This window comes from Macaca fascicularis, chromosome 7 (assembly GCF_037993035.2).
Source record: "Macaca fascicularis isolate 582-1 chromosome 7, T2T-MFA8v1.1".
In the NCBI taxonomy this organism is placed as follows: Eukaryota; Metazoa; Chordata; class Mammalia; order Primates; family Cercopithecidae; genus Macaca; species Macaca fascicularis.
In genome coordinates this window covers 20,433,558-20,452,269 of record NC_088381.1, presented here as the reverse complement: position 1 = coordinate 20,452,269, position 18,712 = coordinate 20,433,558, and the positions used below count along the sequence as shown (strand labels likewise).

General features: G+C 42.0%; 1 protein-coding gene across 5 annotated transcripts in view; it reads right to left on the bottom strand.

Moving 5' to 3' along the window:
• The window catches only part of WDR76 (WD repeat domain 76), a 43,214-nt gene that overhangs the window by 2,592 nt on the left and 21,910 nt on the right, over positions 1-18,712 (bottom strand). For 4 of the 5 annotated variants that reach the window (XM_005559388.5, XM_073995690.1, XM_005559387.5 and 1 more), the window contains exons 9-12: positions 14,081-14,239; positions 7,269-7,486; positions 5,756-5,908; positions 3,230-3,283 (exon numbers count right to left, since the gene is read on the bottom strand). In XM_005559388.5, the coding sequence (XP_005559445.2) occupies positions 3,230-3,283; positions 5,756-5,908; positions 7,269-7,486; positions 14,081-14,239 (584 nt within the window). Of the gene's footprint in view, positions 1-3,229; positions 3,284-5,755; positions 5,909-7,268; positions 7,487-14,080; positions 14,240-18,712 lie in introns of those variants that run through there. The other variant, XM_073995692.1, reaches the window with a different exon arrangement.

Genomic DNA, 18,712 nt, shown 5'->3' with positions numbered 1-18,712 from the left:
CTGAATACACACTTCTCAAAAGATGACATACAAATGGCCAATTATATGAAAATATGTTCAATATCACTAATCATCAGTGAAATGCAAGTTAAAACCACAATGAGATATCACCTTACATCTAGTAGAATGGCCATTATCAAAACAAGAAGAGATAGCAAGTATTGGTAAAGATATAGAATACAGAGAAGGAGGACCCCTAGTATGTTGTTGGTGGAAATGTAAATTGGTGCACCCATAATGGAAAACAGTATGGAGGTTCCTCAAAAAATTAACAATAGAACTACCATATGATCCAGCAATCCCACTACCGGGAATATATCCAAAGGAAATGAACTATCTGTGAGATACCTGTACTCCCACATTCACTGTCACATCTAAGATATGGAATCAATCAATCAATGGATAAATGAATAAAGAAAACATAGTATATACACATAATGGAATACTATTCCACTTAAGAAAACCCTATCATGGATGAACCTGGAGACATTATGTTAAGTAAAATAAGCCAGGCACAGAAAGACAAATACCACATGATCTCACTCATATGGGGAATTTTAAAAAGCTGAGGCTAGTTCAAAGGTAGTGACTTATTTTAATTGATTGTTCACAGTCAGTTACAGATAATACTCTTTGTTCTACTCTTTCCCACCTTCTCACTACTGCACTTGACTAGTCTAAAAAATAATAATAAATAAAAAATAACAAAGTTGTAAGGCCGGGCATGATGTCTCATGCCTATAATGCCAACACTTCAGGAGGCCCACATAGGAGGATCAGTTGAGGCCAGGGGTTCCAGACCAGCCTGGGCAACAGCAAGTCCCCATCTCTACAAAAAATTTTTAAAATTAGAGGGACATGGTTCTGTGTGTCTGTAGTCCCAGCTACTTGGGAGGCTGAGGCAAGAAAACTGCTCAAGTCCAAGAGATTGAGGCTGAAGTGAGCCATGATCATGCCACTGCACTCCATACTGGGCAAGAGAGTGAGACCCTGTTTCTTTTTCAAAAAAAAAGAAAAAAAAAAAGAGAGAGAACTTAAGAAACTGCTGGGCAGAGAGGGAAAGGGTTGGGGAGATGTTGGTCAAAAACTATGAAATTTCAGTTAATAGGAGAAATACATTCAAGAGGTCAATTGTATATCAGGATGACCATAGTCAATAACAATATTTATATTCTTGAAGATTGCTGACAGATTTTAAGTGTTCTCACCACAAAAAAATGGTAAGTACGTGAGGTAATACATACGTTAATCAGCTTGATTTAGCCATTCCACAATGTATATATTTCAAAACATGTTGTACATGATAAATATATACAATTGTATTAGTCAATTAAAAAATAAGACTGGGTGCAGTGGCTCATGCCCGTAATCTCAGCACTTTAGGAGGCCGAGGCAGGTGGATCACTTGAGTCCAGAAGTTCAAAACCAGCCTGGCCAACATGGGAAACCCCATCTCTACTAAAAAAAAAGTACAAAAATTAGCTGGGCATAGTGGCGCGTGCCTGTAGTCCCAGCTACTCAAGAGGCTGAGGCAGGAGAATTGCTTGAACCCAGGAAGCAGAGGCTGCAATGAGCCGAGATCATGCCAATGCACTCCAGCCTGGGCAACAGAGCGAGACTCTGTCTCAAAATAAAATAAAACAAAAATAAAAAATAAAAAATAACATAACATAACATAACATAACATAACATAGGTTGGGCATGGGGGCTCACACTTGTAATCCCAGCACTTTGGGAGGCCAAGGTGGGTGGTCGCTTGAGGTCAAAAGTCCGAGACCAGTCTGACCAACGTGGAGAAACCTCATCTCTACTAAAAATGCAGAAATTAGCCAGAGTGGTGTGAACCTGTAATCCCAGCTTCTTGGAAGGCTGAGGCAGAATTGCTTGAACCCAGGAGGTGGAGGTTGCAGTGATCCGAGATCATGACACTGCACTCCAGCCTAGGCTACAAAGTGAGACTCTGTCTTTAAAAAAAATAAAAATAAATAGGCCGGGCGCGGTGGCTCAAGCCTGTAATCCCAGCACTTTGGGAGGCCGAGACGGGCGGATCATGAGGTCAGGAGATCGAGACCATCCCAACATGGGCTAACATGGTGAAACCCCGTCTCCACTAAAAAATACAAAAAACTAGCCGGGCAAGGTGGCGGGTGCCCGTAGTCCCAGCTACTCGGGAGGCTAAGGCAGGAGAATGGCATAAACCCAGGAGGCGGAGCTTGCAGTGAGCTGAGATCCGGCTACTGCACTCCAGCCTGGGCGACACAGCGAGACTCCGTCTCAAAAATAAAAAAATAAAAATAAATAAATAAATAAAAATTGTGGACCTGAAAAAAAAAGAAACTGATAAAATGGAACAAAATGTATGAAGCAACAATCAATATATATCACACACTATTCCCAACTTCATAAATACTGACAAAGAGAGATATCAGGAGAAGGCATTGAGTAAAGTTTGATGTTAAATACACACATACAAGGCCGAGCACTGTGGCTCACGCCTGTAATCCCAGCATTTTGGGAGGCCGAGGTGGGTGAATCACAAGGTCAGGAGTTTGAGACCAGCCTGACCAACATGGTGAAACCCCATCTCTACTAAAAATACAAAAAATTAGCCGGGCGTAGTGGTACGTGCCTGTAATCCCAGCTACTCAGGAGGTTGAGGCAAGAAAATCACCTGAACCTAAGAGGTGGAGATTGCAGTGAGCAGAGATCACACCACTGCACTCCAGCCTGGGCAACAGAGACTCAGTCTCCAAAAAAAAAAAAAAATATATATATATATATATATATATACACACATTCAAAGTAGTTGATATAAGAGTATAATCAAAGAAATGAAGTGGGAAGACGGGGAAACCCTCTAGGCCCAGAATAAACAGACACAAATAAACAGAGCTTCAGACAGCCTCATCAGCAAGTGAATAATTACAGTCTTCTTCAATAAGATAACATGAGTAATTTAGTTCAGAATAAAGTCATTAACCTTAACCAACAATAACCTCCCACCTGCAGAGAACAGCTACTGACTACAAGAGACTGAACCTCTACAGACACAGAGAACCTAGAAGCAAGAACCCTTCCGGATAGGAACTAGCAAACTGGGACACTTATAATTTTTGTATTCAAAAATCAGGACTACTACATATCTTTGACAATCAGATGTCTAATGTATGCACTGCAACAAACGGTTCATGTAATCCACATCTACATTATTTGGCATATAGAAGCCTACCTGATGGTGGTGAGGAGAGGAATCTTAGAAGATACACAGCTGCTGTCAAAAATTCTGCAAAATAGAGAGAGTAAGACATTATTTTGTTTCTTAAAAACTTTCTGAAATAAATATCAGTGTATTTAACAAGCTTCTCATTAATTCACGGTATGAAATACATAATTGTCATTTAAAAATATGTAGGATCAGGCCAGGTTTAGAGGCCTATGCCTGTAATCCACAGGCGGATCACCTGAGGCCAAGAGTATGAGACCAGCCTGGGCAATACAGTGAGACCCATCTGTGCAAAAAATTTAAAAATTAGCTGGGCATGGGGCACATGCCTGTAGTCCAAGCTACTCAGGAGGCTGAGGTGAAAAGATCACTTAAGCCCAGGAGTTTGAGATTACACTGAGCTATGATCACACTACTGCACTCCAGCATGAGCAACAGAGCAAGACCCTGTCTACAAAAAAAAACATAGGGGGTAGGATCCGGCTCCAACAAATCTTGGCTAAAATACTAAACAAAAGTTGCAAGATGTTTTATAAAATAAGTCAGTGCTTACAGTTTAGTGTAGAAATCATTTGGCTGGCTGTTGTGGCTCATGCCTGTAATCTCAGCACTTTGAGGCCAAGGTGGGAGGATCACTTGAGGCCAGGAGTTTCAGACCAGCCTGGGCAATATAGTGAGACCCTATCTCTACAAAAAAAAATAAAAAATAATAATAATAGCTAGGTATGGTGGCGCATACCTCTAGTCCCAGCTACTTGGAAGCTAAGGCAGTAAGATTGCTGGAGCCCAGCCAGTCAGGGTTGCAGTGAGCCATGATCATGCCACTGCACTCTAGCCTGGGCAACAAAGAGATCTTGTCTCTAAAAAAAAACATTAATAATGATAAATGAATAGAAATAAAATGCACATTCTAAAGTGATAATCTGAACTGTAAAATTATATCCACAATTCACAATAATATGGGACATAAAGGATATGTTCTGAAAATGTACAAATCACCTAAAAGTACATCTGTGTATCAAGAGCAGTTTCCCTGAGACTCATCAGTTGAAGGCCTGATACTGTCATTTCCAGACTAAGATCAACCAGCAACCAAGGAGGAGTTGTGTTTTGGTTTTCAAGAGACAGCATCTCAGTTGATGCCCAGGCTGAAGTGCAATGGCACTGTCACAGGTCACTGAACCCTCAACCTCCCAGGTTCAAGTGATCCTTCCACCTCAGCCTCCCAAGTAGCTGGGACTATAAGCACACAATACCATGTCTGGCTAATTTTTTATGTAAAGACAGGGTCTCTTTCTGTTGCCCAGGCTGGTCTCGAACTCCTGGGCTCAAGTGATCCTCCCACCTCAGCCTCCCGAAACGCTGGGATTATAGGCATAAGCCACTACACCTGGCCAAAGAGAGGAGATTTTATACAGCAGTTAGAGAACAGTCTAGAAGCCTCCACTGAGCACTTCAGCAGAAGGAAACTAACAGCATCACCACCTCCTTCTTCTCTTCTCCTTGTGCCTAGCTTTTCTAGTATGGTTGGTTGGCACTAGAGCTTATTGCCTAAATAGATTAGTAGAAAGCCAAACCACTAATAGTTAATGTAACAAGACTAAACTGCAGTGTAAATGAACAGGAACAGAACAGGTAGCTTTCGAGACAAAGGAAACTGAATGAGTGGAAAGGGGATGCTGGCCTACCATTCCCTGGTGACTCTCTTTCTGCACCATCTGGTAATACTCACAGACTTGGCTAGAAACTAACTGGACAACTGTCACACACTGCAGACCACACTCTTCCCAACAGGTGGGTTTAAACAGAAACTGGGTGCCATTCTGGAGCCTGGTGCACAGTATACACTCAACTGAATAATGTAGGAATTCCAAAATCGCTTAAGGTAAAACTCTTAGAAACTGAAAAGGGCTTGCAATTTTAAGCAAAATCAGGGATTCTAAAAGAGAACAAAATAATTTTCCTTTGTGATTACACTAATGTTCCCGACATCTTTATTGACACAGTTTTGTTTTTTGTTCAATTGGTTTATATTACACTTTAAATCCATTTTTGGGAAGTAGCTATAGAAAAGTACTAAAGCTAAAACCCTAGAACTATAAAACCATATCCAATAGCTTGTATAGAACCCCAGTTTTTGCTATTTTCTGTCTGCTCACGGTCTGGGGCTCTGCAATTTCCATTCAGCACTTCACTTGCAGTATAGATCACAGTGACCCCAAAGTATGCTAAAATTATCTCCTTCTCACAGCCTGGTTTCGGGGATTCTTCAGTGTTTAAAGGAAAGCTGGACCATAAACCCCTCAGGGTACCTACGGACCTTTGCCAGTCTCAAGGAAATTTCCAGGACCCAAAAACTGCTGAAAAGCCATTAAATACAGGTCATCAGTCTTTAGGAACCTAGATATCACTACTAAACAATAACGTTAGCAATTTAATAGGGAACAGCAGTAAACAAAGCTTTTGGTTTACTGACACAATAGCTATAGAATCTTTACATTCCTTAAAAACATTTCTGCCTTCCCAATTTACCTCAGATTACAATCGGCACATGTGGTCACCACTCTGTTACCAGTAAGAGGTGAAAAATAGGCAGAAGCAATGCTCTTTGTATGTTCAGTCAAAGAAATCAAAGGCTGACTTCCCCTGGACTTCAGTTGCCTTGCATCATAAATATGAGTATCCCTGTAATGGGAGAAACAATGATCAATGTTGCCATAGTACATGTAATGAGCCTCTACAACAGGGCTAAACATAAGTTAGACACTCACATACTTGCTATACTGAGGAACATTTAAGACACAACTCTCGGCTGGGCGCGGTGGGTCGTTTGTAATCCCAGCACTTTGGAAGGCCGAGGCAAGCGGATCACCTGAAGTCAGGAGTTCGAGACCAGCCTCAACATGGAGAAACCCCGTCTCTACTAAAAATACAAAATTAGCTGGGCATGGTGGTGCATGCCTGTAATCCCAGCTACTCAGGAGGCTGAGGCAGGAGAATTGCTTGAACCTGGGAGGCAGAGGTTGCAGTGAGCCAAGATCACGCCATTGCACTCCAGCCTGGGCAACGAGAGCAAAACTCCGTCTCAAAAAAAAAAAAAAGACAGAACTCTACTCGGGAAGGTGAGGCAGAAGAATCGCTTGAACATGGGAGGCGGCAGTTGCAGTCAGGTGAGATTGCACCACTTCACTCCAGCCTGGGCAAAAGAGCAAGACTCCATCTCAAAAAAAAAAAAAAAAAAAGACAGCACCCTCTAATACTCTATTAGTTTTCCCAAAACTGGTATAGATAACAAGTACAATACTAGACATGTTCCAAAACTATAGCAGATACATGGATCCAGTGCATATAGAAAGACAAGTTTTTTATTTTGTTTTGTTTTGTCTTTTTTGAGATGGAGTCTCACTCTGTCATCCAGGCTGGAGTGCAGTGGTGCAATCTTGGCTCACTGCAACTTCTGCCTCCTGTGTTCAAGTGATTCTCCTGCCTCAGCCTCCAAAGTAGCTGGGATTACATGTGCATGCCACCACACCTGGCAATTTTTTGTATTTTTAGTAGAGACAGGGTCTCACCATATTGGCCAGGCTGGTCTCAAACTCCTGACCTCAAGTGATCTGCCTGCCTCAGCCTCCCAAAGTGCTGGGATTACAGGCATGAGCCACCACGCCCGGCTCTCAAGTTTCTAGTTGGTTTTTCAATCCTTCGAAGAAAAAAGCTAACACAGGCCAACAAGTTATAGGTCACATATAACTTTTTTTCCTTAAAATTGAAACTTTCTTCTCGTAAGATCAGAAGCAAATACATATAACACCAAGAAAAAAAATTTCTTTCAGCATTTTCACTATTTATTAAATCTAAAAGTATTTATTTAAAAAAAAAATCACTCAAGTCTCAATCAGTGTAGAAAGGAAAATTACCTGGCCTTTGGGTATTATGAAAGTAATACCTTTTGTAATATTTTATTACAGTATCTTTGACAACCAAACTAACCCATGTAATTTTGACATTAAAAGGTCTAAGTCATAAAGTCTTATAAAGACCATACCTCAATCCGGCAGTGATAAAATACTGTTTATGCACTGGGTGGACATGAACAGTTCTTATTTTTCCCATAGAAGAACTGGTAAGTTTCTCATAAGAAGTTCCAGGTGTCCGTCTATCCACCAGTGACATATTTCCATCCCAGTGTCCTACTATCAAAGTGGAGGCATCTTCTGACAAGAAGTCGAAGGAGGAAAAGCTACTTCTTTCATTTCTATACACCTAAGAATATAAGTAACAATCAGCTTGTATCACACTCTTCTTGCAAAGAAAGCCAAAACAGCCAGGCGCGGTGGCTCAAGCCTGTAATCCCAGCACTTTGGGAGGCCGAGACGGGTGGATCATGAGGTCAGGAGATCGAGACCATCCTAGCTAACACAGTGAAACCCCGTCTCTACAAAAAATACAAAAATTAGCCGGGCATGGTGGCAGGCGCCTGTAGTCCCAGCTACATGGGAGGCTGAGGCAGGAGAATGGCATAAACTTGGGAGGCGGAGCTTGTAGTGAGTGGAGATCCGCGCCACTGCACTCCAGCCTGGGCGACAGAGTGAGACTCCGTCTCAAAAAAAAAAAGAAAGCCAAAACATAAATTCTTTGGTAAAAGGGTTATAAAACACTTTACCCAAATAACCTCATTTATCCTCTCATCATCCCCATCAGATGCACAAGACATAATGGAAACACAGTCAGGGTATTTGGGGTGTCCATTGCCTTGAATATTTATCATTTCTATGTGCTGGGAACATTTCAAGTCCTCTCTTCTGGGTATTTTAAAATATACAATACACTATTGTTAACTATAGTTACCCTATTCTGCTACTGAACATTAGAACTTATTCTTTCTATCCAACTGAAAATTTAAAAAAAAAAAAAAAAGGAAACAAAGGCACTGATCAGCTGTGTCTACAACTAAATGGCCCATCTACCCATGTCAGGGCTACATCCCAAATCTCTCAAACCCAATAAACCTCAGTTCCAGATCGACCCTGTGAAACTTAACAGGAAAAGAACTGAATCTGAATTCTACCCAATTGAAATTATATTTTAATATGCAAAGTAACTTTGCCAACCAAGTCCAAGATACACAGCTGAATGCTCACCTACTCTTAGTAGAGGAGTAAATATATACATTTTTTGACAGTTAATCAGGCTACATCTATCAAAATCATTAATGCTTATACTTTTGGACCCAGAATTTCACTAAGAGATCCGTAACAATGTCTGCTGCAAGACTGCTTATAATAGCAATAAGAAGCAACATAAATATCCACCAAGAGAGATCTGGTTAAATAAATGATGGTCCACCTCTACTTTGAAATACCGATAAGGTAGTTTTATAGCATTAACTGTCCAAGATATACTATTAAGTGAAAAGAGTTGCAAAAGGCTATGTATATTAGTATGAAGCCATTAGTATAAAGAAGAGGAGAAAAAAATGTGTAACTATATGCTTTGTAAGCACAGGTATACTTTGTGGAAGCATACTCAAGATACGCAACAATGGTTACTTGTGGATAATGCAAATGAAGGACAGACAGATTTACTTTTATATCTGAGTTACTGTAAATATTTTATCATGAGCATTTTTTTTTTTTTTTTGGGACGAAGTCTCACTCTGTTGCCCAGTCTGGAGTGCAATGGCACAATCTCGGCTCACTGCAATCTCCTCCTCCCAGCTTCAAGTGATTCTCCTGCCTCAGCCTCCCAAGTAGCTAAGATTACAGGTGCGCACCACCACGCCCAGCTATATCGTGAGCATGTTATTAAGTTTTTAATCACATGTAATCCACAATGCAATCACTTTGGGTTTAGGACTCATGCATATAAAGAATAAAAAATAAATCTTCCTGTCAACTAAGAGGGGATAACCACAATTCTAACTGTTGAATCATGAATTGCTGATTTTTAGTTTTAAAAACAAGTATTATAAACTAATAATAAATTAATATACTAAAGGCATCACAACCTTCACACCCCACAAAAAGACCAATATATACAAATGAAACCTGGCATACTCAATATATTTAAATGATTAAGAGCAGGGGCTTTGGAGTCAGACAAATCCTGGTGTAAATTCTTGTTCTGCCATCTATGTCCTTGAGCAACATCATAAACCTCTCTTTGCCTCAGTTTTTTCACCTGTTAAACGCAATAACATTACTCATTTTCTAGGCTGTTATAAGGCTTAATGATGTATATAAAGCACACTCAAGATAGTGCCTAGTATAAGGTACCTGTTCAGTCAGTGGTAACTGAAACAAATTACAAATACGTGCAATAGCATGAATGAATCTTAAGTGTTACACCAGGTAAAAGAAGCCAGAAACAAAAGGCTACATATCATTTAATTCCAAATGCTTGACATTCAGGAAAAGGCAAAATTATAGGGACAGTAATCACATCAGTGGTTACCAGGGATTGCAGACAGTGGGAGAATGACTACAAAAGGTTATGATGTAGTTTAGAGGGAAATGGAAATTTTCTTTTTTTTTTTTTTCCTGAGATGGAGTCTCACTCTGTCACACAGGCTGGAATGCAATGGTGCAATCTTGGCTCACTGTAACCTCCGCCTCCTGGGTTCAAGTGATTCTCCCTGGCCCAGCCTCCTGAGTAGCTGGGATTACAGGCGTGAGCCACCATGCCCGTCTAATTTTTTGTATTTTTAGTAGAGACAGGGTTTCGCCATGTTGGCCCTGTCGGTCTCGAACTCCTCATCTCAAGTGATCCACTGCCTCAGCCTCCCAAAGCGCCGGGATTACAGGCATGAGCCACCACGCCCGGCTCTATAGCTTGATTATGATAGTTACACAGGTGTACACAATTCACCAAAACTCACAGAATTGTACACCTAAAATGGTAAATTGTACCATATGTACCTTTTTTTTTTTTTTTTTTGAGAGTCTCCCTCTGTCACCCAGACTGGAGTGCAGTGACACAATCTCAGCTTACTGCAGCCTCTGCCTCCCAGATTCAAGTGATTCTCATGCCTCAGGCCTTCCGAGTAGCTGGGACCACAGGTGCACACTACCATGCCAGGCTAGTTTTTGTATTCTTAGTAGAGGTGCAGTTTCACTATGTTGGCCAGGCTGGTCTTGAACTCCTGAGCTCAAGTGATCCACCCTCCTTAGCCTCCCAAAGTGCTGAGATTACAGGTGTGAACTACCGTGCCTGACCTATTCTTTGTATTATTGCAAATAATGCTGGTATGAACATTCCTGTACAAGTTTTTGTGTGGACTTCTGCTTTCATTTCTCTTGGGTGTATACCTAGGAGGGATATTGCTAGGTCATATGGTAACTCTGTTTAACATTTACGGAACTGTCAAACTTTCCCCAACCAACTATACCATTTTACATACCAATTCTCAATGGATAAGAGTTTCAATTTTTCCACATCATTGCCAACACTTGTTATTACTGGCAAGTGTAGTTATCCTAGTGAGTGTAAAGTGGTATCGCATTGTGATTTGCATTTCCCTAATGCTTAGAATCTTTTCACGTGCTTATTTGCCATTTGTGGTGTTTTTGTTTTTTTTTTTTAAGACAGAGTCTTGCTCTGTCGCCCAGGCTAACGTGCAGTGGCATGATCTCAGCTCACTGAAAACCCCACCTCCTGGGTTCAAGCGATTCTCCTGCCTCAGCCTCCCAAGTAGCTGGGACTACAGGTGCCTGCCACCACACCTGGCTAATTTTTGTATTTTTAGTAGAGATGGGGTTCCACCATGTTGGCCAGGCTGGTCTCAAACTCCTGACCTCAGGTGATCCACCTGCCTCAGCCTCCCAAAGTGCTGGGATTACAGGTGTGAGCCACTACGCCCAGTGCCATTTCTGTTTCTTTAGAGAAATGTCTATTGAGATCCTTTGCCCATTTTTTAATCGGGTTAGCTTTTTTAATGAAGCTGTAGGAGTTCTCCACCTATTATTTTCAAGTCAGGCTTATTGAAATATAAGTTACAGCCATGCGTGGTAGCTCACGCCTGTAATTCCAGCACTTTGGAAGGTCAAGGTGGGCAGATCACTTGAGCTCAGGAGTTTGGAGACCAGCCTGGGCAACATGGCAAAACACCATCTCTACTAAAAATACAAAAATTAGCCAAGCATGGTGACACATGCCTATAGTTCCAGCTACTCAGGAGGCTTAGCGGGGAGGATCACTTGAGCCCAGGAGGCAAAGGCTGCGGTGAGCCGAGATCAAGCCACTTCACTCCAGCTGGAGTGACAGAGTAAGACTCACATCTCAAAAAAATAAAAATAAATAAGGCCAGGCAGGGTGGCTCACACCCGTAATCCCAATACTTTGGGAGGCCAAAGTGGGTGGATCACCTGAGGTCAAGAGTTCAAGACCAGCCTGGCCAACATGGTGAAACCCCATCTCTACTAAAAATACAAAAATTAGCCAGGCGCGGTGGCACGTGCCTATAATCCCAGCTACTCGGGAGGCTGAGGCAGGAGAATTGCTTGAACCCAGGAGGCAGAGGTTGCAGTGAGCCAAGACTGCACCACCGCACTGCCACCTGGGCAACAAGAGCAAGACTCTGCTTCAGAAATAAATATATAAATAAATAATTTAAACACAAATGTTCGGCTGGGTGTGGTGGCTCATGCCTGTAATCCCAGCATTTTGGGAGACTGAGGTGGGCGGATCACAAGGTCAGGAGATTGAGACCATCCTAGCTAACACGGTGAAACCCTGTCTCTACTAAAAATACAAAAAAAAATTAGCCGGGCGTGGTGGCGGGCGCCTGTAGTCCCAGCTTCTCGGGAAGCTGAGGCAGGAGAATGGCACGAACCCAGGAGGCGGCAGAGCTTGCAGTGAGCAGAGATCACGCCACTGCACTCCAGCCTAGGCGACAGAGCAAGACTCCGTCTCAAAAAAAAAAGAAGGAATACAAATGTTCATCAACTGATGAACAGATGAATAAAATGTGGAATACCCATACAATGGCATATTATGCAGCCATAAAAAGGAATGAAGTACTGATACATGGCTACAACATGGATGAACTTTGAATACATTTTGTTAAAGAAATCAGTCACAAACGACCACAAATTGTATGATTTCATTTATGTGAAATGTTCAGAATAGGAAAATCTGGCCAGACGCAGCGGCTCATGCTGTAATCCCAGCACTTTGGGAGGCTGAGGCAGGTGGATCACAAGGTCAGGAGTTCCAAACCAGCCTGGCCAATATGATGAAACCCCATCTCGGCCGGACGCAGTGGCTCACGCCTGTAATCCCAGCACTTTGGGAGGCTGAGGCGGGCGGATCACGAGATCAGGAGATGGAGACCATCCTGGCTAACCCGGTGAAACCCTGTCTCTATCAAAAACACAAAAAATTAGCCGGGCGTTGTGGCGGGCGCCTGTAGTTCCAGCTACTCGGCAGGAGAATGGAGTGAACCCAGGAGGTGGAGGTTGCAGTGAGTCGAGATCGCACCACTGCACTCCAGCCTAGGCGACAGATACAGGCTCTGTCTCAAAAAAAAAAAAAAAAAAAAAGAAACCCCATCTCTACTAAAAATACAAAAATTAGCTTGGCGTGGTGGCATGCGCCTGTAGTCCCAGCTACTCAGGAGGCTGAGGCAGGAGAATCGCTTGAACCTGGGAGGCGGAGGTTACAGTGAGCCGAGATCACGCCACTGCACTCCAGCCTGGGCGACAAAGTGAGACTCCATCTCTACAACAACAACAACAACAACAACAAAAATTCCCCGGGCATGGTGGTGGGTGCCTGTAATCCCAGCTACTAGGAAGGCTGGGGCAGGAGAATCGCTCGAACCTGGGAGGCAGAAGTTGCAGTGAGCCAAGCTCGCGCCACTGCATACCAGCCTAGGTGATGAGAGTGAAACTCTGTCTCAAAAAAATAATAAAATAAAAAATAAAGTTCAACTTATAAGACTTCTCTTATTGAGACAATCTGATACAGTTAAGCAAATCTGAAAGTTCATCTCAAATGACATGTTTGTTTTAAGCATTAAGTAGAAGATGTCTTATTTAAGAGAGGGTCTCACTCTGTTGCCTGGGCTGAAGTCCAATTACGTATGTAATCATGGCTTTACTACAGCCTCAATCTCCTGGGCTCAAGCAATCCTCACACCTCAGCCTCCTGAGTAGCTATGACTACAGGCACGTGCCACCACACCAAGCTAATTTTTTTTTAGAGGCAAGGTCTTACTATGTTGCCCAGGCTGATCTCTAACTCCTGGGCTCAAGTGATCCTCCCACCTCAGCGTTGTGAGTAGCTCAGACTACAGGCACACACCACCACGCCCAGCTAGTATTTTTTATTTTTTGTAGAGACAAGGTCTCGCCATGTTGCCCAGGCTAGTCTGGAACTCCTGGCCTGAAGTGAGCCTCCCACCTTGGCTTCCCAAAGTGCTGAGATTACAAGCATAAGCTACCACACCCAGCTAAATACAAGTCTTCTGCCTAAAAATGGAAGAGTAAGTTATTTTATTTAAAAGCTTTGGGGAAAAAAAAAAAAGAAATTTAACAAGTGCAAACACATACTATGTGCCAGGCTCTGTTTTAAGTACTTTATCTGCATAAACTCATCAAATTCTCATGACAACCATAAGGTCAGTACTGTTAAATCCCATTTCACAACTAAGGAAAGTAAGGCACAATGAGGTTAAGCAACTTGTCAAGTTCACATAACTAGTAATAGATGATCTGGGATTTGCACTTAGGCAGTGTAGTTCTCAAAGTCCTTCTGCTATATCACTTCTCCCAATTGGTATAATAATTATTCATGTGGCATTTCATAGAGAATCTAGAATATCATCTGAAGTCAGCATGTAAACACATTAACATTTACCTCTTCAAAAATAGCCCTGGAAAAATCCCCACAGCGTAACGTGCCATCATAGCTCAGTGACAGTATGTGGGCCGGATTGGCGGGTGAGAAGTAAAGACAGCTAACTGGTTGACTATGGGGATGAAAAACATAAACTCCATCTTCTTTAGGTTGCTGGGTCTGGAAGAGAGTTGGAGGTAAGGGGAGAGAAAAAAAGCTAGTGAAAAGTAGTGATTTTTGTTATGCTATTATGTCATTAAAGAATTTACACTGGATTATATTCAGTCTTTTCTTAGTCTATAATTGTAACCACTCTCCCCATCAGAAAGTCAGAATGAGAAACTTAATCTTGTCATTAACTTTTTGTAGTTTTCAATCCAACAATACCAAGTCACATTAATTTTAACAGTGACCAGCTTTCTGTAACTAACAAACTAGTTTATATATTACTGTCAGTTTATAAAATCCTCAGGAAATGAGAAATCTACTCTATTTCACACATGGTATAATCGCTAACTAAAACAGTATCAGTACCTTACCACTTTACTTCTGCAGCAGGCTTCTGTATTAATATTAACTTACTCATTCTCAGCATAATTTTCATAAGGTATTTGGTCCTGGGACAAAGATGATAGTTTTAAACATACTTTGTTCTCTAAATACACCATAAAAATGCATGTATTTGAATTTCCATATTAATATACCTACTCCTAAGGACTATCCTTTCCACAACTGCATTGCCAACTCCTGAGAAGTCACTTTTCAGATCAAGGTAAGTTGTTTCTATGCCATATGGCACATTATGAAACACACAAAGCATCACCTCTAAATCTGGCTTAGTCTACTCTGAAATCGTCAAGCATTTTTGTTTTATTATTTTAAATTTTAAAATGGAAAAGTATTTTTTAACAGGAAAAAAAATGAGAAAAAATTATTATAATCACACATATTCTTCCTGTTACAAGTTAGAAACTACTGACAGACATTTGTTTATAGCATTTGTTTTCTAGAAAAATAAAACTTTCTCTTGTTATAAAGAACTCAAACAATGCAGAAATGTACAAAGATGAAAGTTTTAAAAAATCACTCCCGGCCAGGCACGGTGGCTCACACCTATAATCCCAGCACTTTGGGAGGCCAAGGCGGGTGGATCACGAGGTCAGGAATTCAAGACCAGCCTGGGCAAGATGGTGAAACACTGTCTCTACTAAAAATACAAAAATTAGCCGGGCATGGTGGCAGATGCCTGTAATCCCAGCTACTCGGTAGGCTGAGGCAGAAAATTGCTTGAACCGGGGAGGCAGAGTTTGCAGTGAGTTGAGATCATGCCACTGAACTCCAGTCTGGGCGACAGAGCAAGATTCCGTCTCAAAAAAAAAAAAAAAAAAAAAATTCCAAATTTAAAATTAACCAAAATTATCATTAAAATACTGAGATTACAGACATCTTTATAGTTCAATTTAATGTGATTCAAAATGGCATATATAGCATGGTCCTTTTTTAAAATTTCTTCTCTATCATTCTATCTGTATAGGTACATATAAATATGTCAAAATAATATAAGAAAAGGAAGCTAAAGGAATTTTTGAACTTCAAGTATTTACAGAGACATTATCTCCTACAATGGCAAAAGTATAAAACAAAAAGCAATTGTAGTCATTATGCTTTTTATTTTTTAAACTGTTAATTTTAGACAATTTATATTGATTTGAGAATATTATTCTCACCCTTCCTCCAACAGTCTTCTCTTTTTTTTCTTTTTTTTTTTTTTTTGAGATGGAGTCTCACTCTGTCACCCAGGCTGGAGTGCAGTGGCACAATCTCAGCTCACTGCAATCTCTACCTCCCAGGTTCAAGCGATTCTCCTGTCTCAGCCTCCTGAGTCGCTGGAATTACAGGCACCCACCACCACACTTAGCTAATTTTTGTATTTTTAGTGGAGATGGGGTTTCACCATGTTGAGACAGCAGGTAATCTGAAACGCAGATTTTTTTTTTTTTGAGACAGTCTCAACTCTGTCCCCCAGGCTGGAGTGAAGTGGCGCAATGCCGGCTCACTGCAACCTCTGCCTCTTGGGTTCAAGCAATTCTCATGCCTTAGCCTCCCGAGTAGCTAGGATTACAGGCACCCGCCACCATATGCAGCTAATTTTGTATTTTTAGTAGAGACAGAGCTTCGCCATGTTAGTTAGCCAGGCTGATCTCCAACTCCTGACCTCAGGTGATTCGCCTGCCTCGGCCTACCAAAGTGCTCAGATTACAGGCGTGAGCCACTGCGCCTGGCCTTGTTCATTATTTTATACTAGGATTCATACCACCTACTTGTATGGGGTAGGTGTTACCACTCCCATGGGTCAAGAAAACTTCCTTTGAAGACAATCAGTTCTACTATTCACTTTCCCTACTTCCTCTATTTTTCCTCCAGCAACCATTTCCCTATTTCTCATTCTAAAGAGGGAAAATCAGAATACCCAATGTGCTTCTCTCCACTTTTGATAATATAGGAGAAAATTCTCAGGATTTGGTCGATTTACCAGTATGGATTCTGCACATGGGTCAGGGCAGAAGCTAAATTATGCTGTCTCCTAGCTCTGCTACAGGATTCGTTTCTCTCCTTGGTAGCTAGTTTTTGAAGTATACTACATTAGGTTCTGCTTCTTTTTTATTGCAGTAATTTTTTTTTTTTTGAGATAGGGTCTCACTCTGTCAATTCAGCCTGGAGTGCAGTGGCACAATCATGGCTCACTGCAGCCTCAACCTCCTTGGGCTCAGGTGATCTTCCCAGCTCAGCTTCCTGAGTAGCTGGAACTACTGGCACACACCACCACACCCAGCTATTTTTTTTTTTTTTTTTTGTAGAGACAGGCAACTCACTATGTCACCTAGGCAGGTCTCGAATTAGTGGGCTTAAGCGATCCTCCAGCCGCAACTTCCCAAAGCGCTGGAATTACAGGTATGAGCCACTGCATTCAGCCAGCATGAGGGATCTTGTAGGGATGATGAAAATGTTCTAAAACCAGACTATGATAGTTAAACAACCAAGTAAACTTATTAAAAACCACTTAGGCCAGGCACAGTGGCTCATGTCTGTAATTCCAGCTCTGCAAGGCAGAGGCAGGTGGATCACCTGAGGTCAGGAGTTCGAGATCAGCCTGGCCAACATCTCTACAAAAAATACAAAAATTAGGCTGGGCACAGTGGCTCATGCCTGTAAACCCAGCACTTTGGGAGGCCAAGGTCTGGAGTTCATGACCAGCCTGGTCAAGATGGTGAAACCCCATCTCTACTTAAAAAAAAAAAAAAAAATCAGCCGAGCGTGGTAATGGGCACCTGTAATCCCAGTCACTTGGGAGGCTGAGGCAGAGAACTGCTTGAACCCAGGAGGCGCAGGTTGCAGTGAGCAGAGATCACGTTACTGCACTCCAGCCTGGGCGACAGAGCGAGACTCGTCACAAACAAACAAACAAAACAAAAAGAAAAAAATTAGCCAGGTGTGGTGGCGAGCACCTGTAATCCCAGCTACTCAGGAGGCTGAGGCACAAGAATCACCCGAACCCAGGAGGTAGAGACTGCAGTGAGCCGGGATCGCACCACAGCATTCCAGCCTGGGTGACAGAGCGAGACTCCCACCTCAAAAAAAGGAAAAGCATTGAATTTTACATTTTTAAGTAGGATTTTATGATAGGTAAATTATTACCTCAATAAAATTACTTTTTTAAAAAACTGGGGAAATTGTGAGCACAGGATAGGCAAGGTAATATTGCTTTTAGACTTGCTAAATCTGTTAATGAGATTGCCAAATGTCCTGGAAAATTAGGTTGATGGAGATACTGGACTATGGAGATCTAGTAACAGATTTTTTTTTTGAAACGGAGTTTTGCTCTTGTTGTCCAGGCTGGAGTGCAATGGCGCCATCTCGGCTCACTGCAACCTCCATCTCCCATATTCAAGCAATTCTCCTGCCTCAGCCTCCCAAGTAGCTGGGATTACAGGTATGTGCCACCACGCCCGACTAATTTTGTATCTTTAGTAGAGATGGGATTTCATCATGTTGGTCAGGCTGGTCTCGAACTCCAGACCTCAGGTGATCCGGCAAACTTCGGCCTCCCAAAGTGCTGGGATTACAGGTGTGAGCCACCACGCCCGGCCATAATACAGATTTTTGGAGTCACCAGGAAAGATATGAAAAAAGAATTTTTATGTATGTCTTAAATTATATACAGATCAACCATCCAAAAATATCTTCACTTAATCATGCTAATTTTCAATATTTCCTTTTCAAAATTATTCGAAAGGTAGTCTCAGATGAGTGTGGTGGCTCACACCTGTAATCCCAGCACTTTGGGAGGCTGAAGCAGGTGGAGCGCTTGAGCTCAGGAATTTGAGATGAGCCTACACAACAGAGTGAGACCCCCATCTCTACAAAAAATTAAAAAATTAGCCAGGTGTGGTGGCACACGACCGTAGTCCCAGCTACTCAGGAAGCTGAGGTGGAGAATCACTTGAGCCTGGGAAGTTGAGGCTGCAGTGAGCTATGATCATGCCATTGCCCTCCAGCCTGGGCAACAGAGCGGGACTGTGTCTCAGTGGTGGGGGGCGGGGGAGAGAACAGTAGTCTCTATCCCCATTTCTTCCAGTTCTTTCATTACCCTCA